Source organism: Aspergillus ambiguus, assembly GCF_047715705.1.
Source record: "Aspergillus ambiguus strain CBS 117.58 unplaced genomic scaffold BDV59scaffold_21, whole genome shotgun sequence".
NCBI classification, from domain to species: domain Eukaryota; kingdom Fungi; phylum Ascomycota; class Eurotiomycetes; order Eurotiales; family Aspergillaceae; genus Aspergillus; species Aspergillus ambiguus.
This window is the reverse complement of record NW_027395534.1, coordinates 66,799-90,931: the sequence shown is the minus strand read 5'-3', so window position 1 is coordinate 90,931 and position 24,133 is coordinate 66,799. Positions and strand designations below refer to the sequence as shown.

The window sequence follows — 24,133 nt, the reverse complement described above, 5'->3', positions numbered from 1 at the left end:
GCAGATCTTACATCTTACAATGTATGATAATGAAATTGGTATCTCATATATGAGCGCCGTTCCGGAAATGACCCTTACAACTTGAATGACTTAGCTACTTAGTGGTTATAACTCCAATTCCAACATCTATCGGATATTGCGGTGTGATGTCAATACAGCATCTCTAGTAGTTCTCTGTCATACCCTAGAATGGGCGGAATGTGTTAGTTTGTACAGCACATGGAAGACGAGCGGTAAGTTAGCCCCGAGCAAGGGGCGACCGATGAAGGGCAAGTCGAGGGCTGGCAGCAAAACAAACCAATCAGTTACACGCTATCTAGTTATTACTCCGCATAGCCAAATCCTAACATGGGATCGTAGTTCTACGAACTAGATCATGAGAATAGTGGCAATGACACCTATCACTGGTATCATGCGGGTTATGGTGTGAAATTTAGACCTACTGCCAAGCGAGTCGGTCAGTCCCCTCTTTGGCATCGTTGAGCCGAGGGTATATATATCCGGCCCAATATATCGACGCTGAACTTGGCCGTGTCTTTGTTATTCTCTATCGTCTCCTCACAGGGCCATTGAATATACAGAAGAAATCGCCAAAAGGACCGACCCTTCTGCCAGGCTACAGTCCTCTGGTTGGGGAGTACAATAATCTGGGAGATCCATTTTTGCAGCGATTCAGTGCTGAGATCAGCGCCTCCCCACCCTCAGCTCAGTATCGATCTTTGTGGGTCCGGAGAGCTGGGAAATTGACTTGTTAACTGCCGAGCCCCCAGACCTTTATTTTCCTGTTCCCAGGGGTTTATGCTCTCTTCTATGACTGCCAGTATTCTGAAATAGCGCAGTCCCATGAACATTATGGCCTCTACCCGCAGCCTGACCGTCGCTGAATGGGTTGGAGTTGGCGTTGCCATTTCCAAAACCAGTACGGCTGCCCTCGAGAAGATTAAATGAACCATGTCTTGCTAAAGGAATCTTATCGCAGTCCTCTCAACGACAGTATCGGCACTAATCGGACTGTTCCATGGGTCGAACCGTCCGGCATCGTATCACCGTCATGTTACATTTTCCTTCGTTCGGGCGTTTACTTCAAACCTGTCACCAAAAGCTCTGGTGTATGTTTATAGATGCCTGCGTGTGTGTAGTGGATGCGGCTGATATTCTAACAGGGCTCTGTCTCCCTCAACCGATGATGGGTATCGGAAATTCTGCACATGTATCGGATTAACTCCTGATACCGTCACGCTCGAAGATGGTACACGCGGCCATTGGATTGGGGACCGCTCGGCTGACAAAGTGGTCTTATACTTTCATGGTACTGGGGACACTTCAAATACTGAAGCTACTCACAATCAATCCTTGCTAACCACATTATGTAGGTGGCGGCTATGCAATGTGCGCCGTGGACGGCCACTTTGAGCTCCTATGGAACGTGGTACAGGATGCCAGACGGACCGGTAAGAGTGTATCGGTACTCTTCCTAGCCTATGGTAACTCCCCATAAAAATACAGTCGAAAGAATTTCGGCACTAACGCGTATCAGATGTTGCGGTCGACGCTCCGTATCCCCGGCAGTTACAGCAAGCTGCCGCACTGCTTGATTATCTACACCACACTCTTAACCGACCGTTATCCGAGGTGCGTTATACTCTGCAACTTAGTCCCTCATAGGGGCATAACTGACCTTTTAGATCCTTCTTGTGGGAGACTCCGCTGGTGGTAACCTGGTGCTTGCACTTCTCTCACACATTCTTCACCCTCATCCGAAGGTGGCACGTCTGAGCGCTACAGGTCAATTCGCGGGAGCAGCTCTTCTATCCCCGTGGGTGACTTTCAACACGACCGACTCCAAGTCAATGAAGGTGAACAAAAACCTGGACACGCTGGCGATTCCTGTGCTTAACTCCTGGTCGAAACTGTTCCAAGGTGACGCACCAACGGACTACTATCTGGAGCCTTTATCAGCGCCCCTGCAGTGGTGGAATGATCTGCCCGTCAAGGATGTTCTCGTCAGCGCAGGCGGAGAGGAGATTTTCGTTGATGACATCGACAGTATGACGACTCGACTGCGGTCTGGGAATGTTAAGACTACCTTGGTCATCGGGCGAGGAGAGGCGCACGATCATGCGGTCATGGAATTTGGTCTAAAGGAACCGCAATCCCAGCAGCGGGCAGCTTTCCAGGAATGGATTTGTGCTCGGCTGCAGGATTAGAATGGCACCAGATGTAGGGAGGGAGGAGTTATCAAACACGAGTAGATCGCAAGATTGGCATGGGGATAAGCGCCGATAAGTATGTAGCGAGGCAAGCGTATGGCTCTAGCACCAGTAATTCTTTGGTATCTATCGAAACATAAATACTCCATACCCTTGCACGTCAAGCTGCGGTCTGCGGTTCCCGGAGCATCGCGGAAATACCCTCAGGAGTCGGACGAGGCCCTGATACAACGTAGAAACCGTATCTTTCATACACTGGTACCCCATCGTCACTCGAGTCGATATAGACAGGAAGCTCGGCTTGATCGGCCTGGTCGCATCCCCACCGCAGCAACATTGTCGCAGCTCCGCGGCGACGGAAACTCGAGTGCGTGGCCAGCATATCCAAGTCTGCAGCACTCAATTAGTCCTGGGATTTGCAGTGAGGATGAGACAGAGCGAACAGTAATGTGAGCGATCGTGCATGATTGCCTTTCGCGCGACCTCACAGCCCTCGAAGAAGTCACTACAGGCCTTTGCATCGGAATCGGCATGCCAGGGAGGAAATCGATGGCCGCGTTCCTTCGGGTTGAAATCCCATTTCGCGTATGCGAGGATGGAGCCTGGAATGTAGGAGTCGACCACCTTCACATACTTTACGTCTGGTTTGTGCAAAATATCGTTGCGATTCGCATTGTCCCACCATTCTCGGATCCCCGGAGTGTCCGGAAACATTATTCGATCGTGAGGGGTGCTAAACCCGTCCATTATGATGTCTGTCAGGGCGGGTATATCCTCGGTAGTCACAGGTTCAACCTGAAGCGAGGATGAGGGGGGTTTGGATTGGGCCATGTTGTAGTTCACGATACCGAAGTGTTTGGATCTGAAGATGCTAAGATTGTAAAAGCGAAATAGGGTCCCGAGGGGTTCTCAATATATTAATCATACGAAGGAGATCCCGGACCGGATAATAGGTGACAGGGGTGTATCGCTTAATATTTTGGGTCTGCTGACGTATACAGGGTTCGCAATTTATGAAGAATACTGAGAAGGATGTTGCGTAGAACTTAGCAAAATTAGGCCCCGGAAAGCTCGTGCGCAAGCTCTCTAAACTACTCAGGTACTCGGTACTGCAGATATATGGTATCGATCCTGTCCTTGTCATCAGTAAAAGGCTACTAAAATAATGCTCTCGGATCCACAGACTAACCATCGATCCCACTTGCACCCGATCTTCTCCAGCCGCCCTCGTTCCACGAACCCTCGTTGGATGTACCAGCGCCGCAATGCATCACCCTCGTCCTTGCCATCGAGATCAACCGACATGACGGCGAGAATGTTCCGAACCGGCACACCGGCGACGCTATCATGTCCTCCATGGCTGTTCTCTATGCAATCATCTCTGCTAGTGATTTCGGATGCGCGATTGCGAACCTCTCCTCTATGGACCTTTTCTAGTAGCGCGGAGAGCAACCGGGAACCAATGGATTGAGACTGGTAATCCGGGTGTACGAATAATGTCAGCTCAACTGTTGGCGCATAAGATAGTCGGTCGCCTCTGTATGGAGAAAGATAAGCGTAGCCTAGCACAAGGGTTGTCCCATCCTGCGACAACTGGACCTCATCGACGGCCACAAGATACGGAAGACCTCTCGCAAGGTTCTGGCTATATGTGGTGCTGTAGGACTCTAGGGGAGGGGGATATTGAGCAAAGGTGAGGGAGGTGTGGAGGATGTAGTGTGTATTGATGGTCCGGACCTGGGGAAGGTCGTCTTCTGTTGCAAGCCGAATGATGACCATGGTGGTTATCAATCTTGCCAGTGGGCATATGGATATGGAAGTAGCATCATTCGGCAGATTACTCGTACAGGGTTTATCCTATATTTGTCTGAGTGCAGCAGTGTGACTCATCTTTTATCAGTTCAATCAACCACTTTAATGCCAAGCAAGGGAATCCGTATTCGTCCTATTCTCATGTTGAGACGCTTATGTGGGTACGCATGTGGTTACACCTCGTACTCACCAATGCAAAATGCAACGAATCTACACACACTATCAAATATTGTGATGCACAACAACACTGACGTCCATCTGCAAGATCAGTGCGGACACGATTAAGCGAGGGAGCTACTAGTGTCGCACGGACCATCTAGAAGATGTTATAAATACTCTAGACATCTCCCGTCTTTTACTTGTTTTTTTCTTTTCTTTTCCAGCTCTCTTTGCCTTTTGGCTTAGATCAAGTGTAGTATCTGTTCTTTTCAGTTTAATCTCTGAAAGTGTTCCAAAGGAACACAACATTGATTAATCTCATTTTTGGATCTCGCGGAGGGACCTCTGTGCTTGCGCATGTCTCACCACACCGTGTCATCGGGCTTACACTACCCCCGATCGACGCAAACTTTTCATCACTTGTTCGGTATATCCGGTCGATTGAAGAAGAGTACGAATGTAGATTGGGATAGAATCCTATCTACATGGGAGCTGGTCTATTTGAATAGTCTGTCATGAGATGTGGGACCAGATTCCTGCAATTCTGGCGTGCTGAAGCAACAAACTCAAGTACACGCCGTATTCGTATAGCTAACACCGAACAAGACCTAATCCTTCCGGTGGATCCAAGATCGGAGCACTCGGGGAATCCCACCGCCCTTTGTGTGCTTCGAGAGCGTATGCGTATAGTAGTACTGCTGCGCAGCATCCATAATCGCTTTGACTCTCGCAGCTGGGACCTTTTCTCTGCGGTCATAGGAGTAAAACCCATTGACTTCTTGCTCAATGTCACATCTGCCCAGCAATTAGCAAATTTAAAGCAGCCGGAGGTCAGGGAAGACAGACAGTTGTGTATATACGAAGCCGCATATGTGACCCCCTTTGACCACCGCCATCACCAACTTCTCAAGTCGGACCAAATAGTCAGTGGGGTCTTGTGCTGTTGTATACCCCCAGTCCCTTGCTGACCCTGTAGTATCTTTCGGGGGAGCAATATTCACACCACCAAATTCCGAGCAAATCACAGGTGCACCTAGTCTATGCTCTGTTCCAGGGTCAAGAAGTGTAGAGCCTGAATGAAGTGGCTTGACGAATAAATCACGGTCGGACTTCCTACCCAGTATCCCGCCTTCCATCCTCGAGCATGTGTCGGCAAGGGGACCAGAGTCGCTGTAGTCGTGGAACGTGGTCAGATCGGTCAGGACATGCTCCCAGCCGCAGTTGTCATTGATTGGACGTGTGGGATCAAGAGTCCTAATGTTCTTGGTTACTAAAATAAGCCAAAATACAAACACAAAAGCCACCTACTTTGTCATATAGTATACCGAGCGGAGATGATTGCGCTGCTCGATATTGTCCTTGAGGGAGGTGTAGGCCCAACTTTCGTTCGCCGGAGTCCACGCAACCACACATGGGTGGTTGATATCACGCTTGACAGCCTCCATCCATTCGCTATTGAATCGTTCGATAAAGTCATCACCGAACTCGTAGGCATCGGCGATCTCCCCCCAAACGAGATATCCTAACCTATCAGCCCAGTAATGAAAGATGGGATCCTCAACCTTCTGGTGTTTACGACATCCATTGAGTCCGACCCTTTTCGCCATTTCGATGTCGGCCTTGAGGGCATCGGCCGAAGGTGGTGTCATGCCAGTCTCCGGCCAATATCCCTGGTCCAATACCAACACTTGGAAGTAGGGCTTTCCGTTCAGCCTGAATGTGCCATCGCCGGTCTGCCAAGATAGACTGCGCATGCCTGTTGTGGTGTGCACTTCGTCCACGACCTTCCCAGAGGAATCGTATAGTCGTATATGCAGGTCGTAGAGATTAGGATGCTCCGGAGCCCAGAGAGCTACCCCATTGTGCCAGGAATCATTCACATTGAATGGAGTCTGCGCCTGTAATGGTGCAGGATCTTGGACTTTCATATTCACGGCAAACTTGGCAAACTCCTTGTCTTTCGGCAGTTCAGCAATCGCCTTCGAAACGAATACGCCGCCTAGACTAGCTTCAATCTCAACACTGCACTTCGCTGCAGCAGGCCTTCCGGTCACAGCTACTCGAGCATGTAATTCACCATGTTCGATATCGTCCGATCGCAGAATTGTCCCCCCACTACCACAGCACAGTCGCATGGCCGGCACACTCTCCATCCACACGGACAACCAGATACCACTGGTGGGCGTGTAGAAAATACTCTCTGGAACAGGACCCCAATACTGTTTGCCTCGCGGCTGAGTCAAATCCGTCGGCGAGTCGCGCACGCGCATTGTTAGTCGGGCACTTTCTTGACCCGGTCGCATGGCATCTGTAACATCAACGTCAAACGGAACATGACCGCCTCGGTGACCTCCGACAAATTTCCCGTCGACCCAGATTGTACATTCATAGTCCACCGCGCCGAATCGAACAAGTACTCGATTGCCGCGGGCAATCTCGTCCGCTGAGCGAATGTCCGTGATGGAACGTTCATACCACATGACTTCGTGGGCCTCATGAAGCCCAATTCCGGACGCCGGTGTCTGAAATGCGTAGGGAACTCTTATATCACGTTTCCCGGAGGAAGGGAGACCTTGCTTGTGCCATGACTGGGAGAGGCCTGCGTCGGTGTCGTCGAAGAGGAAATCCCATGTGCCGTCCAAGGGAAACCAGGTGAGTCCGGCTCGCTGGAAATCTGGGCGGGGGTAGGTAACTGCAGTAGCCATGTTCTAGGTTGATCAAATATTATCGAGCGAGAGAAAAGTTAGCTGGGGAGGAAAATAGTAACAATGATAGTAATGTTGTCGATTCTCGAGGAGCCAAATTGAACCCCTCCTCAACCCCGCCGCATGACGTTGCGGACCGGTGGAGATCTTCGACCCCTTGCATATATTAATGTCTATGTAGATGAATTATAGTCATAATAGATCGGATCTCGCACTATCTAGTGGAAAACTAGAACGGGCGCTGCTGTATAATATAGACAGGATACTGGCGCCGCGGGGATTCATATGAACCATTCATTGACTTGATATTACGGAGATAGAACCGTGAACTCGGTTGCACTATAGAAGTGTGGGGTGACCAGACCCTATTAACAGATTTTACCCAGTATTCCTTCTCTTTCGAAGTAAATTGTCTAGCTTTTCATATAATTGAACGGGTGACGTCAGATATAATCATGGACCAAGTGTTTGCGGGCCCCACTGTCCAGATTTCCCTCGAGTTTCGATGTATCGCAATTCTGGCTAACCATACTATATGGTGGAACTGGTGGCAATTTGGCGAACTTGGTTTTCATGGAAATAACTATAATGATGTAACAAGTCACAACTTCCGCAGAACAGCATAAATATTCAGTTCCCCCATAGCGCAGCGTAATCCTAGAGGATATACCGGAGGGCAATGTACGTATAGACCCGTAAGGCGCTTTTGAGCCTGCTGGTGGTCGATTGCACCTCTGTACGATTAGTCTCTCAACAAGTACCATGCGTCCAATGGAGGCCTGTCCTGATAACGGGCCATCTGACATGTCTGCAGAAACCCAGCACATGGATAGATCTGCTGGGAAAGCTGATGCGGGAGACTACAAGGACTTCTCGTTAGCTGGGCCTCAGGCTAGAAATCCTGGATCAGCCTACGTCGACCCGCAGTACAGGCAATACAACCCTCAGTATGGACATGCGCAACAGGGTCCAGTCTGGAGTTTGGCTCAGCCACTTCCGCATGTGGTCCGCGAAGGTATGCTTCCCGAAGGAGCACCACAGAAGCAAGAAAAGCATGACGATCGACCTGCGGCACATGAGCCGCCCACAGACACGACCAAATATGAGCAAGAAGATCCAGCGGCGAAGGTGGCCAAACCCGATGAGTGCGGATTCTTCAACCGCTGGAGCAAAATCCGGCATTACATCCGCGAACCTCTAGCCGAATGGCTCGGAGTTACCGTCGCCATGACGATTGGGCTCTGTGCTGGTCTCGCCACATATACATCTCAATCACAAGCGGGTTCGTTTTCGTCCCTGGCAGTCGCTTGGGGGTTTGGCTTCATGATCGCTATCTACATGGCAGGTGGTGTTTCAGGAGGACATCTAAACCCAGCGATCACGATCTCTCTTTCTGTATGGCGAGGGTTTCCGCCGAGGAAATGCGTGATTTATGTTTTGGCTCAGATCATTGGAGCGATCACAGCTGGCGGCTTTGCATATGCTATCTATCATGATGCCATTCTGAGTTCTGCGGCCATGAGCCAAGTGCCCCAAAATCAATCCAACGCTGCACAAGCACTATTAACAATGCCGAAGCAATTTGTGCAGCCGGCAACGGCATTCTTTAATGAGTTTCTTGGCACGGCAATCCTCGTTGGATGTCTTTTCGCTCTCGGGGACGACACCAACGCCCCGCCAGGCGCAGGCATGCAGGCATTTATTGTTGGCATCTTGATTACCGTACTGGTGCTTGGATTAGGATACAACACAGGAGGGTAAGCAAGGCAATCTGTCCATTCAACCTTGGTCTGATCTATTAGGATTTAACATGAACGCATATAGGTGCTTCAACGGGGCAAGAGACTTCGGTCCTAGACTGGTGGTAGTTATGGCGGGCTGGGGAGGACATCTTTTTCGCGAGAAGCACGCTTGGTGGGTATGGGGACCCTGGGTCGCCAGCATCGCTGGTGGCCTCTGCGGTGCTTTTATATACGACCTTGCCATATTCACCGGCGGAGAAAGCCCCGTCAACTATCCCCGACGAAGAAGAAAGCGGGCGTTGTTGTTGAAAGAAAAGAAATGGCGTCACAGACTAGGAATTTGGCGCAGAACAAGAGCTCAAGATTTGGAACAAGCCGTCCAAGAAGTGGAGAGGTGACTCTATTTACGTGTGTCCCTTTGGCTTGCGAACAGTGATATAATGTACTATGTCCCTTTGGCTTGCGAACAGTGATATAATGTACTATAGATATATTAGGAACCATACAGAGTAAACATGCAGCTTATCCAATGTTTGAACCTTGACTCAGCTATGTGGCAATTTGCCAGACCCAATTGTAAGCAGTTATTGGTTTTTGATGTTGCACATGTCCAATAGTCGGAAGAAGGATACGAGTAACCCGCTACCATACTTGCTACACCTTCCCAATCTGTCCAATACAACGTTTGCAGCGAGGGAACATAACTTTCGTATACGAGGACAAGCTGAATGACTTCATTGCCTCTTGGCAGCCTCAAGTAAATCCACTCATCCCACACCAGATGTCTTTCAACTATGCGAAGGAACGATTGATCATCTGCCTCGTATCCACAATGACGAAAGTACCAGTCTCTTGTGGCTCAGTAACAATTATAAATCTGTCCTCTAACCCCATGAACAAGTTATAGTTATCCTGTTATCTATTAGGTCCTTACAACAAGCAAACACAATCATCAGACATGCACTTTTCAAAGGCTCTGGGCGTCTTCATCCTCCAACTCTCCTTCAGTGGTAAGGCTACTATCTAAGGGAAAGGATGTGTCTAATCCCACCATAGGAAGAGCAACCGCTACGTGCGGTGACGCAGATGCATGCATTGGTACAGAGACATGCACAACTGCTACTTTTACTACGCCAACTTCCACCGTTATTACTACGTGTGTTCCTACCCCCACGTGCCTACCTGTTTATGGTATGAATCAATCTTTCTTTGTGATAATTTAGCATTGCCTAACGGCAACAGCCGACTGCACAACTGGAGGTGGATCTAGCCAGTTATGCTGCTCGGGAATTTGTGCAGCAACCAAGTGTCGTTCCGGAATCGATGACCCTCCTGGCTGTAATGAGGAAATGGCTCCATGCCTTGCCGATGTCAATTGCTGCCCTAAGTATAAGTGTCAGGATGGCCTGTGTCAGAAGAGATAATTGACCTAAGAGCGTCTTTTGCTGTGTGAGAAGAGGAAATGTCGTTATTGAAATATCGCAGTGCGTGATCACGGTAATGTATGGGCGGTATCCACTCTGATACTAAATCAACCAGCAAAGGGAGGATAAAAACAAAGCCGTTTCATGTCAGGGTTATCGAACACTTTGGGGGAGAATGGAAGAAGAAAAAAGTGCTTGGAGGCAATTTTCCTATAGGTACAGCATAAACTGAAAATACTGCAATTACAGAACACGAATAAGTCAACATATTTGAACTCTACAAAGGCTGTTGTAATTCACTTTGATTTCCATAACGTGCACTGTACAAAATTCTTGTTCCCTCCTAACTAACTGTTTAGCCCACTATGGCAGGCATATGGAGGATTTAGTGACCAATAAATTCCTGCCGTCTATGGATCAGTATGAGGGACGCAATGACCTATTTCAAGACTTCATCCAAGCATGCAATGAAATTGGTCAAACTCACGGCCCAGCAGCTGTTAGGATAGCTATCCTGACCACAGTGGACGTGGGAGCTATCCTGTACATGAGCAAGCAAAGGATTAGCCAGGTGACCCTTCTACATAATTTGATGATTGATGCGCCTTACGCCCCCGGCGGTTTGGATACATTCTTCGCTACCAATGCAATCTGCATCTGTATGACACTGGAACGAATCAGTATATAAGAGCATTCCACTGCAGGCTGCAAAAATGCATACGAATATTCCTCCTCCACAACCATGCCACCTGTAGACGGCAGGAGTATCCAACTTATTAGATTCTGGCATGGGTATGGCTAAGATGCTCATGCTGTAATGGAGAAATCCTAGAAAAATATAGGCGATATTCATGACAAAATAGCTAACTCCCGGTTATATATGGTAGTTTCGTAGAGTGGAGGAGGGAAATCCAGCGTCAGAACATCTCTTATATACAATTCCAGGCACTATGTATATTTCCTTTTATTACATTCTAGACACCGTTGAGGGCCGAGACCAAGACACCCTATACCTGATTTGGGGAAGTATGAAACAGAAATGTTTCTCATCGTTCAACATCATTGGAACAAGCTCAGTCCTGGCTGAAATATGCATGTCATGGCACCAAGGTGGCCTGGCACACAGCTGAGAAGGCTGACAGGATGCTGAATCGGAATAAGCTGCGGAGATAACCAGTGCTTGGTGAATTGGAACCGAAATCAATGATTATCCTGACTTATACGTGTCCAAAAGCTTACCAGAAAATGCCATCGACACCAGAGCCCCGCCGCCGTTCATTGGCTGGGCGGTGCAAAAGGCATAATTTGCTGCTCAACCTCACCCCGACAAGGATGATTAGAAGATGTTCGGGTGATATATTCGCCAAACATTGATTATGTATACACCAATGAGAGCTTGTCCTGGAATGGGGGTAAACGTGCTTATCCGCATCTCCCCGAATGATTATATTGTAGTAATTGTATTATTATTCGTATGTAGGGTTACAAGATTTCACTCGTAGTTGGAAGTCAAACTCCCCTGTAAAGTGTGAGGTTCCATATGCCACGTATATCATGCAAACAATACAAGGCTCATCCCTGAATACGTATATCGATTTTGATATTGGAGAGCTTTACCCGACATGTCTCACTTTTGCATGTCGATACGGTTCCAGAAGGGGAATCCAAGACACAAGTACAGGCTTATATACGGGATGAATCTCCGGACGTAGGACAGCAGTGTAATTAATTTAGCTCTCGTTCGGAACCATGCTTGGGTCTCGAAACCCAGTCCAAGAGTGCTATCTCATTAATTATGACAGCTCATGGCTGTATTATTAAAGAAATACGCCATTATACAGAATATAGTGCGTCCGCGGAGATACCGATAACAACAGGAAAGGATTACTCAAAAGAAACAACTTCAAATCTTATTTTATACCATACTACGAAGGACGTAGGTACTTTTCAATGGCAAAATGGTATAATTCAAGTGAGTCCAAATCAATCAAGAAACAACAGAGACGTGCCAATTTGATATGTCAATTTTGGAATAAATTCGAGTATTTGTAGTAGTGAAAGCTAATGTTATATAGGAAGTACGGACAAGCGCCGCGCACTGCATGAGAGCCCATTCAGCAATTTTCCCAAAACTGAGCCCCCATCGCGACCAACCTATTAAATAATTGGTCCCTATTTCTAATAGCTGTGAGGTGGAAAGACTCATTAGTTGACTTTCCACAAAGCACCAATCCATCAACCGAATATTTGATTCCCCCAGTAACCTCGAGAATGAGCTTCTGCTTCCATCCAAGTTGCTCGGTCTTCTTAAGCTCAATAATATCAGGTATAGGTATTTGAAATAAGATGGACCCCTTGTGTTGGCGGGAAATTCGTAGGTCTTGGACCCGTGATGGCTGATGTGTTGTAAAATAGAGCACTGGCGGCTCGAGGGAAGAGTCGATCACCGCTGTTCCACGCTGATGGTCAAATTGGGCCTTGAATTTGAGGGTGCCCACAGCAGCGGACACCCATCCTCTTCTGCGCAGCATCCCTATAAGATGCGGGGGATGAGGCATTCCTGCGACGGCGATAGCTCGGCTGAACGCTAAGCGCAGTCCTATGCCAACCCCAATGGTAAAACGCACTAGCCTTAAGATCCCAGGGAATGGAAGGCCGGATACGTCAAGGACGAGAGATTCGGCTGGAGGAAGCACCAAAGGCTTTTCGTGCGATTTGATTGTAGACTGTTGCTTTTCCATCGGCCCTGGAGGAGGTGCCAGAGGCGATGAGCTCATTTCACCCAATCTAAGGAGTGTCAAGGTTAGTTGGGCGTTGGTTGGCACCCCATCCAGCAGTGTTCTGGAATAGTAGTTATAAATCAGTACAAACTTTCATTAAGCTTGCGGTAAGACGTACTCCTTTATATCAAACTCTTCTTTCCAATCGGGAAATTGATTGTTCAACCACCTTAATGCCCTCTGGAATAAAGGGTCTCCAAAGAATAGCAACCCAGACATAAATGTCGTAGACTTTATCAGCCAATAACTGGAGATTACAAGCGAACATAATCCCCATACGACCAATACGGACACCAGCCGAAGGCGAGCTCTAAGGAGATGAAATGGTGGAGTTGGCGAGAGAAGACTATAACACTATTTAGATGCGTTATATCCTTATAGACGGGGTCCACGTACTTGCAGAATCGCTCATATGTCTCAGTAATGTCACTAACGATGGAAATAGCTTGAACCAAGGCTTTAGACACCTTCTCCATCATTGGCTGGGAGGTTTTGTCCTCCTCCCCAAACAGGCGCTTTTGTGGTATGGTAGTAGAGCCATGAGGAGAGTGCATATTTTCTCGTGACTCTTCTTGATCATCATACTCAGTTCGCGCGCTGTCTAACGCCACCTCAGCTATGTCCCAAACCAAGTTTTCTGCTTCTCGCTCAGCAGTCTCCCCTTTGTGCGACTCTGATACACCTGTAAGGGAATCGACCCGGCGCATACCGCCATCACCTCCCGCACCGCCTTTTGAAGTTGGGCTCGGGGGAAAGAGGTAGGATTGGACTGGTGGGAATAGGATCATGATGGCTGCCGTGCTGGTAAAGAGAAAGGTTAGGACATCCAATGCCCAAGCCACAAAATATACCTGTATTGCTTGATTAGTGAACGGATTCCACAAATAAAGGTACAGTGACATACAAAACAGAACAGTACCGTGCGCCGAGGCTCCCGCCATGATCTCAGCCAGCTAATATGATACCAAATGTTCGTTACACCAATAACGACCGAAGTATAAAACCACTCAAGCGTTGTGCGTAGCTTTTCCGGGGAAAAATGGTTCTCTTTGCTCCGACTAAGATCCAGTTCGTGCGGTAGGGCATTTCGTGGTGATTTGACATGATAGATTTCCTGGCGTTCAATTATATCAGATCAAAGATGACCTGGAAATGGACAGGGGGTTGGTTATAGTCTTATACCCACCTTATTAAATCGTCTGATGAGCATCCAGAGGTCTTCATTCGAGACACCAGCTTCCTCTAAGACCTCATTTTGTTGTGGCTGATTTGGTCCATCGCCCCCCTTATCGGGAAGTTGCTTGCTGTCATCGTCAGAGGTGATAAGTTCACCTTGCTTATCACCTTCCCTAAGCACCCTCCCCCAGTTGTGAGTTCTTCGACGTAGATGCATCCTCATGCGATACAGCCCCGTTAGAATTAACTGAAAGCACTAACTTTCCCTACTAAGTAGTACTTTCCTGGGCGGTTATGAAGGACGCAGATAGCGATGACGTAATAGACCTTAGATGGATGAAGCACGGCCTTATCCCAGATTTTGATTTGATAGAGACCACGGAACAAGAAATGCTAACTTGGCCTGATACAAAAAGCATCTCTGTCGATTAACTTGTGAGATGTTGGTAAGCTATGTACGCCTGCCACTAGGCTATCCTCGGGGGACGGGACACCAACCCTATCGGCAATATTGAACTTTGCATTGACAGAATGCGTGGGTGGGAGGTATCGAATTATATCCACAATAACTTCAAAGATTCATGGTAACTGATATGGGCCGGCAACTTGGTGGTGCAGTTTTATGACCTTCGAAAACCACCTGCACAAACTCCGTCTGTATGACAATAAGAAGCTGCCTCCACCTTGATCAGTAAGTCGTACATAGAGGTTGGTTTTTGAAATTGAACGTCAAAATAGCTATATGGTTAAATATACGCTACGAGAACTTGTGCTTTCATATGAGACGGCGACGAATCCATAATGTTATGTACTCGTGTGGCACGGCTCACTCTATGAACAGTTAAGGATATATTGTACACGTGAGTAATATGATGAACGGGAAGTTTATAACGGGGAAAAGCCTCGTACGAAGAATTGGGGAATGAAGGTGACCCCGTGAAATACGAAACCAATTCTCCAACTTGGTCATGTATGAAATTCGGGGTAATCCCTTTGCCCCCTGAATCCTGCTGTACTTCCTTGTCTATAACCGATCCGCCACACGGCATGTGGGGCAAGTGTTCAATGTTAAAGTCCTATCAACGTTGTGCGGATGGGATTAGAGAAGGAGGGCTTGCATACATCTTGCATACATCTTGCAAATTAGGTGTTAATTTGTAACTCTGTGGCACATGTAGCCCTTACAGGAGGTATCTAAAGTCCAGAGCACGATCCGTGGATTCCAAAGACTCTTGGACCGTGTAGCTTTCTCCTGCCCGTAGTCTTCCACGAGCCTCCTCTTTCCACCATTCCCTTCGATCGTAGATCACGCGCAAAATGGTACAGCCGATTAAGGCGATCACCAGACTTCCTAGACTCCAAGAATGTCCTAATGTAAACCTGGGTGCCGATGTACTCTGGTAAATCTGGCCAGCAATGATACCCCCAAGATTGGTCAACGTTAACTGGATTCCTAGGCTGGCAGCCCTTTTGCCATCAGGCGCACAATTTACCGAAAGCCAAGCGATGTTAGTGCCTGTACACAGGAAGCAAGGGATGGCGATGAGGAATGTAGAAAAATAAAGCACGCCGGCAGGGACCTTAAAGGCAAGAAGAATGGAATATCCCGCTATTCCGAAAGGGATACATATCACGATTGCCAGATATCGCGCATTGTATCGGTCGGAAAGAACCGCCCCAATTCCATAAACCAGCGCACCCCAGAGATTGACTATGACTTTATCAGCTACAATGTCCGTTTTACACAGATTGGCTTGTGTCTTTCATATTACCTGGGATTGTCAAATATTGGGCTTGTTTTGTGGAATAATTGAACCCATTCTTGAGAATGATGGGAAGAAAAGTACCGAAGCCTGTGATTTGGTTGGCTTCTTACCGTAGTCAGAGAGGGCAATACCGTCAGGGAGCCTACCGTAGAGTATTGTAACAACACATATCTGACTCACACCATGAATCCAGGTTTTGATGTCTCTGGCCGCCGACTTCACTTGCTGCATTGAGTAATGACCGTTCCCTCCACTGTAAGCCCTCGCATGCTCTGCCCTGGATGTCATTAATTCCTTCTCGTCAGCATCCAGAAAATATGCACTTCCATAATCCCTTGGAACAAGGAAAATGCAACAGACACCAAACAAAATAGTGATTAAACCTTCCAGGATATATAGCCTGAAGTTCGTATCAGATACCATAGATCTTGATAGAAAACCACACTTACCAACGCCATCCTGGATACCCGGCTGTGCCATCCATATATAGAATTGCAAATGCAATGAGACCACCAAATGCACCGGAAAGGGCGGAAGCAACTATACAAAAATTAGCTAGGATATTCAAACCAAGAGTGCTAAGATAGTTATGTTTACCAAATAGATAGGACACTCGAGTTGCTAGCTCCTCCCTAAGGTACCAGTTGGCTAGTAGGAGAGTCATAGAAGGGAACAAGCATCCTTCAAGGAGCCCTAGCAGAAGTCGACATACACAAAGTCCAGCAAAGTTCTGTATGAATCCGTTACACATGCAGACAAGCCCCCAAGCGACAGTAATAGTTGGGATTACACGGTTGAACTGCATTCGTTTCACCAACAAGGAAGTAGGAAACTAGATTGACATCAGTATGCGAGAATTTTTATTCCTTGTATCTCTAACTTACCTCTGCTATTACGTAGAAGATATAGAATATTGAAATTGCAGTCTGGAGATGTCATTCCACATGCTCTACATAATTCCATGATGCAACATACATTCAGCTGTGTGCCTTCTAATCTCAGGTCATCCGTCATGCCTTGTGTAGCTGCAAAGCCAATGTTTCCACGATCCAAATAGCTTATTAACATGAGTAGCATCATAACAGGGGCGATATGCCAATCAAGTTTTCGAACGAGGCGACGATTCCTTTGCGGTTCTGCGCCTATCGAATTTTGCAGGTCTGCAAACTCGATCATCGTGAGTTCCGGCTTTTCTTGTGCTGATGTGTTGTCCATAATAGCGATGAAGAATATATGGTGTGTATTCTTGGATTGATTGAAGCAGTTGGCGGCTTGTGTGTGGAAACGTTCCCCATGGGGCGAGCCACAAAATTCTAGCATGTTATATCTACCCACAGCAATGAGAAGGATTATAAGGATCACATAAGAATCCTGGATCCCCAAAAGCGAGAATATTGGCCAACTGCCGTGGGTTGGGGAAAATGCGGGGGATTTGAGCCTTTCCCCGATTCCCCGGCGAAGTCGTACAGGTACTACTATTAATAATGTGAGATGTCTACTGAGAGATGAGGATCGAATGCACACCTGCGAAAGCTCTTTACGTCCTCACACATCACTCAGAAGACAACGAATTACAGCCTGTGTGATGGACAACATTAAAATGTCCAGTGCAGAGCATCTCCGGAAAAAGTTCGAAGCCGAGCTGGGAAAAGGATCCTGGAATCCTCAGTGGGAATCAGTTCTGAGAATGAGCCCAAGGTTATTTGATTCTAGTATTGAGTTGCTTGCTGTTCCTGGGAGGAAGAGATATCTCCCAGCGAAAGTTCAGCACTTTGTTGGAATAGCGGTTGACGGTGCTGCTACACATCTATACCTTCCAGGGATAGAGCACCACATTAAAGAGGCGTTGAAGGAAGGCGCTACTGCAGAGGAGATAATGGAAGTAATTGAACTCACAAGCACTTTGGGCATACATGCATGCAATATCGGAGTTCCCTTGCTCGTTGATGTTTTGAAGGAGACAAACCATCCGATGTCTCAGGAGAATGACTGTCACCCTCTTAGCAGATCACAACAGAGTATGAGAGACGAATTCACTCAGAAGCGTGGTTACTGGCACGAATTCTGGGAAGATTTCCTGCGCTTGGACCCTGAGTTTTTCAAGGCATACTTGGACTTTTCCTCAGGTCCATGGACCAAAACAGCAGAGAAAAACAGACCGGAAAATTATTTGGAACCAAAGGTGGGCCATGTGAATCCACAATAAACCGATGTGGCCGCTGACTCGACGATATGTTTAGATCAAAGAGTTGATTTACTGTGCCTTTGATGCTGCAGCAACACATCTATATGTCCCTGGGCTACGTCTTCACATGAAAAATGTACTTAATTATGGTGGTATTCCCGAAGAGATACTTGAGGTCTTGGAAATTGCATCCCAGCTTAGCATCCATACTGCGCACGCTTCAACTCCCATATTGGAAAAACTGGTACATGCGTCCAAACTCGTGTAGGAAATACTGGCTATATATTTGGAGCAGGATAGGCGCAATCTAATTACTATCCGCTCCAAAGAGATATATTGACATACTGACCAAGCGTAGTCATCAGTTGGCGTGAGTATCCGGGACTTATTGAAGCTATAATACTGTAAGGAATTCGACAAACACTATTAGCATCAAAGCGTGTTCGAGTTGGCTTTATACCCTGCAGATAAGTCTGTGGTTAGGTTATACCGTGGAGACTCTACAATAAATCGGTGGCTCTCAGTGCGCCTGGAGTGATAAAGACATCTCGAGTGCGTCTTACCTTAAACCGCCCAACACTGCTATGGCCATGGGAAACTGCCATCTGCTTCACACAGTTTCAGTGCGGTAATTAGACAGGAATATCAAAGGAGCTGAGGTACGGTCGAATAAGTCTCTGTTTTTGCGACGATGACTTCTCGATTCCGAGAAAATTGAAGAGCTCAACGGAGAAAGAAGATATATTATACAAGGAAGAGTTAAGGAAGAGTGACTTTGATTTTCTGGACGCTGAGGAATTGTCTCGGGAGCTCAAACTACTAATCATCTCAATACCATCAGAAATTATTTCAAATTAGTTTCACTTTGTCAGTGATTCTTTTGCACTGCACCATATGTAGAAACTCCTTCCTCATCAATGCCCCATTTGTAAAATACACACAGATGGATTTCTTACATAAGGGACCTCCCGACATGCGCTGCGCCCTTTCCCCTTCCTATAGATTCTTTATTCTCATATATGAACTCATTTAGCCGTTTATAGTTAGGTTTTCTATGGGGAAGCCCAGAAGTAAGGAGGAGAAGTTGGGGAAGTTAGACTTCCCCACATCGCTGAGTCGTCACATATCAACTGAGTGATTTGTGAAATAAACTACAACGACCAGCCAAAATTTTCATAAGAATCCACATACTTTTGCCCACAAAGAAAATAAAAATTCATCGGACAGGAAAACATGCAAACTTACCGTACTGTTGCATTCATAGGTATCAGCAATGAAACTTAAGTTTGAGATATCCGTCTAATGGTCGTAGGGCTGGGTGTCATGGGATATCCGATGGCAATCAACCTACGACGACATATGGACCCAGGGACGACATTTTTTGTTTGCGATATTTCAAACGACGCCTTGACCAAATTTGAAAGTAAAGCTCAGAGTGGTGGACCTGTACTCAGGGTGAAAAATGGTGCAGAGGCGGCTAGGTTATCGGTATGATATTCAGTAATGCATCATTATTTATAGACCGAGTAATGGACGGGACTGACGTATTCTTCTGAAATACAAGGACATTGTGCTTACAATGCTACCGTCCGCATCGGCAGTAGAAAGCGTCTATCTCGCCCCTGATACAGGAATTCTCGCAGGCATTCGCTCCCGTGATCCGAATATGGCAGCAAGGCAAGCACTGATCATGGAATGCGGTACGATAGAATCTGGCACAATCCGCCGAGTGGCAGATAGGACATCGGAGTTAAATCAACAGTTGCCAGAGGGGCACTCGGTTGAGTTTGTGGATGCTCCAGTATCTGGTGGGCCGATGGGTGCACAGGCAGCCACACTCACATTTATGGTTGGGTGTACGAACGTGGCATTTGCTAAAGTTAGACCTGTCCTCTCAGGCATGGGGAATCTGGATGGGATCTTTCACTGCGGTGAGGTTGGGGCAGGTACGGCTTTCAAAGTGATCAATAACTATCTCTCTGCGATTACAAGTTTGGCCGCTAGTGAAGCTCTGAATATTGGCGATAAGCTCGGTCTCGACCTTCGTGTTTTGACGGACGTTATCAATGCCAGTGGTGGGCAATGCTGGGTGACATCGAAAAGCAACCCAGTTCCGGGGATTCACGCGAACGCCCCTGCGAGTCGGGGATACGAAGGGGGCTTTCGGATTGAACTCTGCAGAAAAGTGCTTGCTATGGGTCATAATCTGGCCAAGACAGTGGGTGCAAGGACAATCCTTGATGAGCCAACGATGGATGCATTCGATGAAGCCGCTGCCGACCCACGATACAAAGGGAAGGATGCACGTGTTATTTACAAGTGGCTCAATGATCAGTGACTATACAGTTATGGATATAACATGTACTTGACTACAAGCTAGTGTGAATACTATGACTGCTCAACAAGATCTGCACAGAGCTGAAGAGATGCGCGAACAATATCGACTATGGCCCAGACTTGTCCCGACCCATGAAAAGCTTTAGCCCATACCCTTAGAACGTTTGCAGAGAGTAGTTTAATTCCGTACGGTGTCCGGGCATTCAGACCAGCGGGTAATGCAAAATCAGTCTCGTCTAGCATCCTCTTGATCAACATCACCATTCGATATTCCGTCGGCATCATGGTTTCTACGACGGCGGTGGTTGACAGTTTCTGCAACCATTTACTAAGAAGGAAAGCGCACTCCAGTGTAGCTAAAGAATGCTGAATAGACCAGCGCGAGATCTGTGTTTGGGCTACAAGGTGGACACCGATGCGAATGGGAATACTCAGCGCATGTGCCGCCTGCAAAACAGCACGCAAGATCCGCGGACCTCTCGTAATTATCTCAGACTTCTGGAAAGCATCCGCAATTCTAGATGGGTCCCGTGTATGCAGGGCCCTCCCGGGGCCAATGTCAGCACTGAGGCGAATGTAAGCTAGTCGGAGAAGAGCTGTGGAGTTGAACGAAACAGGGCCTGCTGGGTTTGAAGGGTCAATGCTCGAATCAGGTGTGCGTTTCCACATCAATTTCCAATTTCGTAGAGCTAGCTCAATGTATGTAATGTCGTTGGGAGCCAGGTCTGCGTCCGTCTTATTTCGCTGCTTCGAAACTTGGCGTAGAAGGTAAATGTGCTGTATCAAGGCATGTACTAGAATGTAGTTCCCAAGACTTGATGTTACAGTCACGTTTGAAGTACTCTTTGAGTCGTCGAAGAGTTGAGAGAAAGCAGTTCTGAAATACGGCGATGGGCTGGTCTCTCTTATATCCGCCCACTGAGATGAGGTTTTCGCACGGAAGGTAGCATCGTGGGATGGGAGTGGCATGTCCTCCATCTCCGAACTAAGGATAGGTGATGGAATATCATAGACGATAGTGTGTAGATTGAAAAAGCAGAATACAATCCACTTTGTCCTGACGATGCTCTCATGCTGCGCCCATGTTTCCCACCGGATATCGGGTTCCGGTGCTTGGGCACGTAGGCCATCATCACGGAGAAGACTTGCCAGCGTGCTTTGAATAGCTAACGCTTCCCGTACGATCTTGCGATGTCCTGACCACGTCGCCTCTGCCATCAAAAGGAAGAGTGCCTGTGCTGTTTGCATGATATTTTCCACCGCGTATAAATCTCGATATTCGGATTCGCCATCGGCTAAGCCTCCCAGAGGATTCGTTCGCCTCCCAGTAACAAACGGGTTGTGTGGTTCTTTTACAGCCCCTATTGATTGTAGGCACTGGACGTAATGCGGACTTGATAATGAATCATGGAGTCTTATTCGTTCGCGCGCAATGGCCTGGCTTGTTTCAAACAAACGAATGGCGATTTCGGATTCGAAGCAGTACTGGGCTCCGATTGATGCCATCGCCAATACAAGTTCAATGCAGCTATTTTCAGCTGTCATAGTGGGGACGTGTAGACAGGGCATATGTTCATGAAACCCATTGACATAGGCCGTCAGGTACCGTGACAAGGCGAGCCGTGATGGTATGCGAAAGGTGACTGGAATTACTGATCCGAACACCCTCAGCTTACCAGCCAGTAAATCATGTACCCCAACACTGATACCATTGAGCAGACTGGGTATCTGTTGTGGCCCTGTGGTACTGGGTCCAGTTTCCTGTGGCTGTAAGGATGGCAATCGAGAGCCAAGTGGGGAAAATGAATCAGGATCATCAAATATTTGGCCATGGCTTGGTACCATATTATTGTTACAGGTGCCTGCTAATTCGGAACCAGTTATTGCTTCTTCGGTATCGAAGGATGTAAACTGTGTGGCACAGAGCAAAGAAGCAAGGTCGTCCGTAAATGGGCTTTGGCTATCCATAAACCAGGATAGGTCCTCGAACGAATCATTAAGGAACGGGTATTCGGTTGTAGCTTGGGTCGCCTCAATAGAGTTGGAGTCGATGTTATGAAAGCTTCGAGCGTTTCCACTGCATGTGTTGAGGTTACTGACCGGTTGCAGTCCGCCTACCCCTTGGCAGATGGCGGTGTCTACAGGCTGCGCCAGCCCTGGAGTCAGGGTGGTAGTACCATCAAGACTCCTATCGTTGCATATATCACTCGATTGATAAAATTCTTTGTCGGCATGGCGCGCTTTTCGGTGAAGAGTCTCTACCGATCGGGGGTGACTAATTCTTTCATGTCGAACTAGAAGATCGCTTCATAATTGTTAACGAGAGCACCCAGGCAAGAGACTATTCGGATGACAGACGCGATTATCTGTGATCATAAATCATTACACCACTCACCTTCGGGAGAATCGTCGGTCACATCGAGTACAGAAGAAAGGTTTCTCGCGTGTATCTAGATTTCTTTCAGAAACTGGAATCTTACGTGGATGAAATCCACGTACGGGTACGTTCATGTCGTTGTAGATGCTCCAAACGAGAGAAACGGCGGTCGCAATGTTCACATCTAAACCGTTTCACTTTCTTCACATTTGGGGTAATATCCTCTCTATTGAGGGCAGAGATCTCTTTTGTGGACATCGCGGTCGTTGATGATGGCACCGAACAGAAGCTTGGTCCAATGTTTTCGGCGGGTCTGGTCCTGCTAAGTGAACCTGCTTATTACTGAAATTTGAGGAGGGATATGAATATCTACAGGGTACTTCACTTTCCCATTGCCGGCAAATTGAGCCGAGATGCAGGGTTGAGTGAGGGGAAATGTGGGGGATCCTCGCGGGGTCCATATGTCATGGCTATCCAAAATCGAATACGATATCAAGGGCAGACTATAAGAAAAAGCCGACAATGATACAATGACCATACGCTGATACGATTTCAAGTATAAGGAGGTTAATACAAGAAGTCTTCGACTGATTTGTCGCTGCATCCCAACTTGTGGCCTGTTAGCGGCTAAACTACTTTCTTCGCTTCCCTGCGTGGCGGCCCAGGAGCCGATGAACTTTTATTCCTCAGTCGAAGATGTATACGCAATGAACTCTGTTAGGCCTGGGTGAGTATGACTACGCTAGCATCAGCTCAAGTTCCTCGATGGCTTGTCTACGGCACGCCTCATATGGCGAAGAAGCCCCAACCATGATGGTCACAGTTAACCCAACGTTATACTTGTTGGTTTCAAAGTTCTCGGGCTTGTCAAAGAACAACTCGAATCCAACACCATTTGTATCATGGAGGTTCTGAAGGGCCGCGCGCAGCTTATCGTGTTGGGTCTTACATCTACCAGACTATATCAGGAGCCAGACCTGGATCCATTGGGCGCCGTTACGAAAATAGGTCTGTGGCATTATGAATGAGCACGATATCACGCTGGAAATTAGTGGATAGGTAAAATTCGAGCCACTTATGTAGAAGATAGGAAAAGGATGCTTTTTTTTTTTTTGGCTGTTATCCGGATGAATTGATCTGTATGCTTTGCAGCGATTTGGGTAGTATTCATATATAATAATTAAGTAATTTGCCATTATATGTGCCAACATTTGTCGGGACCCTTTACTGTCGCAAAATCGGAAGGCAATATTTGGATACGTGGCCGTTTTGCACGAGTCGTTGTGAACAATGGGATTCTGATATACGTCCCCCATTTACTTCAGAAACGAAGTCTTGTGGTGAATACTGCTGGCATACAGTGGAAGATTCCGAGGCAATGGCGGAGATCTACGATAAGCTAACAAGTCCAAAGGTGTACTGAATACACTGGCATTATTCATTGATTAGAATTTGGTATG

At 47.3% G+C, this 24,133-nt stretch overlaps 9 protein-coding genes across 9 annotated transcripts; 3 read left to right on the top strand and 6 right to left on the bottom strand.

The window, feature by feature from the left end:
* The first annotated feature begins 489 nt into the window (after positions 1 to 489).
* BDV59DRAFT_56668 (alpha/beta-hydrolase) lies at positions 490 to 2,600 on the top strand. Its single transcript, XM_073696646.1, has 6 exons — positions 490 to 919; positions 980 to 1,109; positions 1,164 to 1,309; positions 1,374 to 1,484; positions 1,538 to 1,632; positions 1,686 to 2,600. The coding sequence occupies exons 1-6, from the start codon at positions 844 to 846 to the stop codon at positions 2,205 to 2,207; spliced, it is 1,080 nt and encodes a 359-aa protein (XP_073546767.1). The 5' UTR covers positions 490 to 843; the 3' UTR covers positions 2,208 to 2,600.
* On the bottom strand, positions 2,289 to 3,171 carry BDV59DRAFT_56656 (GNAT family N-acetyltransferase). Its single transcript, XM_073696645.1, has 2 exons — positions 2,654 to 3,171; positions 2,289 to 2,600 (listed from the first exon to the last, which is right to left on the bottom strand). Exons 1-2 carry the CDS (start codon positions 3,039 to 3,041, stop codon positions 2,371 to 2,373), a joined length of 618 nt encoding a protein of 205 aa, XP_073546766.1. The 5' UTR covers positions 3,042 to 3,171; the 3' UTR covers positions 2,289 to 2,370.
* A 130-nt stretch (positions 3,172 to 3,301) lies between these two features.
* Positions 3,302 to 3,989, bottom strand: BDV59DRAFT_202904 (GNAT family N-acetyltransferase; the record flags this gene model as incomplete). Its single annotated transcript, XM_073694160.1, has 2 exons — positions 3,302 to 3,341; positions 3,400 to 3,989. The coding sequence occupies 2 exons, from the start codon at positions 3,987 to 3,989 to the stop codon at positions 3,302 to 3,304; spliced, it is 630 nt and encodes a 209-aa protein (XP_073546765.1).
* Positions 3,990 to 4,611: 622 nt separating this feature from the next.
* Positions 4,612 to 7,173, bottom strand: BDV59DRAFT_180652 (glycoside hydrolase family 2 protein). Its single transcript, XM_073690094.1, has 3 exons — positions 5,490 to 7,173; positions 5,028 to 5,435; positions 4,612 to 4,976 (listed from the first exon to the last, which is right to left on the bottom strand). Exons 1-3 carry the CDS (start codon positions 6,884 to 6,886, stop codon positions 4,790 to 4,792), a joined length of 1,992 nt encoding a protein of 663 aa, XP_073546764.1. The 5' UTR covers positions 6,887 to 7,173; the 3' UTR covers positions 4,612 to 4,789.
* Positions 7,174 to 7,648: 475 nt separating this feature from the next.
* On the top strand, positions 7,649 to 8,647 carry BDV59DRAFT_202902 (aquaporin-like protein; the record flags this gene model as incomplete). Its single annotated transcript, XM_073694159.1, has 1 exon — positions 7,649 to 8,647. One exon carries the CDS (start codon positions 7,649 to 7,651, stop codon positions 8,645 to 8,647), a length of 999 nt encoding a protein of 332 aa, XP_073546763.1.
* A 1,689-nt stretch (positions 8,648 to 10,336) lies between these two features.
* BDV59DRAFT_56639 (uncharacterized protein) lies at positions 10,337 to 10,936 on the bottom strand. The gene is made up of 4 exons (XM_073696644.1): positions 10,774 to 10,936; positions 10,663 to 10,719; positions 10,540 to 10,593; positions 10,337 to 10,455 (listed from the first exon to the last, which is right to left on the bottom strand). The coding sequence occupies exons 1-4, from the start codon at positions 10,903 to 10,905 to the stop codon at positions 10,438 to 10,440; spliced, it is 261 nt and encodes an 86-aa protein (XP_073546762.1). The 5' UTR covers positions 10,906 to 10,936; the 3' UTR covers positions 10,337 to 10,437.
* A 1,230-nt stretch (positions 10,937 to 12,166) lies between these two features.
* On the bottom strand, positions 12,167 to 14,225 carry BDV59DRAFT_208711 (uncharacterized protein; the record flags this gene model as incomplete). Its single annotated transcript, XM_073695257.1, has 4 exons — positions 12,167 to 12,893; positions 12,951 to 13,178; positions 13,229 to 13,683; positions 14,019 to 14,225. 4 exons carry the CDS (start codon positions 14,223 to 14,225, stop codon positions 12,167 to 12,169), a joined length of 1,617 nt encoding a protein of 538 aa, XP_073546761.1.
* A 964-nt stretch (positions 14,226 to 15,189) lies between these two features.
* On the bottom strand, positions 15,190 to 16,950 carry BDV59DRAFT_193901 (retrograde regulation protein 2; the record flags this gene model as incomplete). Its single annotated transcript, XM_073692312.1, has 7 exons — positions 15,190 to 15,719; positions 15,781 to 15,861; positions 15,921 to 16,174; positions 16,224 to 16,314; positions 16,372 to 16,606; positions 16,659 to 16,700; positions 16,750 to 16,950. The coding sequence occupies 7 exons, from the start codon at positions 16,948 to 16,950 to the stop codon at positions 15,190 to 15,192; spliced, it is 1,434 nt and encodes a 477-aa protein (XP_073546760.1).
* Positions 16,951 to 19,261: 2,311 nt separating this feature from the next.
* Positions 19,262 to 20,297, top strand: BDV59DRAFT_193900 (NAD(P)-dependent oxidoreductase; the record flags this gene model as incomplete). Its single annotated transcript, XM_073692311.1, has 2 exons — positions 19,262 to 19,447; positions 19,524 to 20,297. 2 exons carry the CDS (start codon positions 19,262 to 19,264, stop codon positions 20,295 to 20,297), a joined length of 960 nt encoding a protein of 319 aa, XP_073546759.1.
* Positions 20,298 to 24,133: the final 3,836 nt, after the last annotated feature.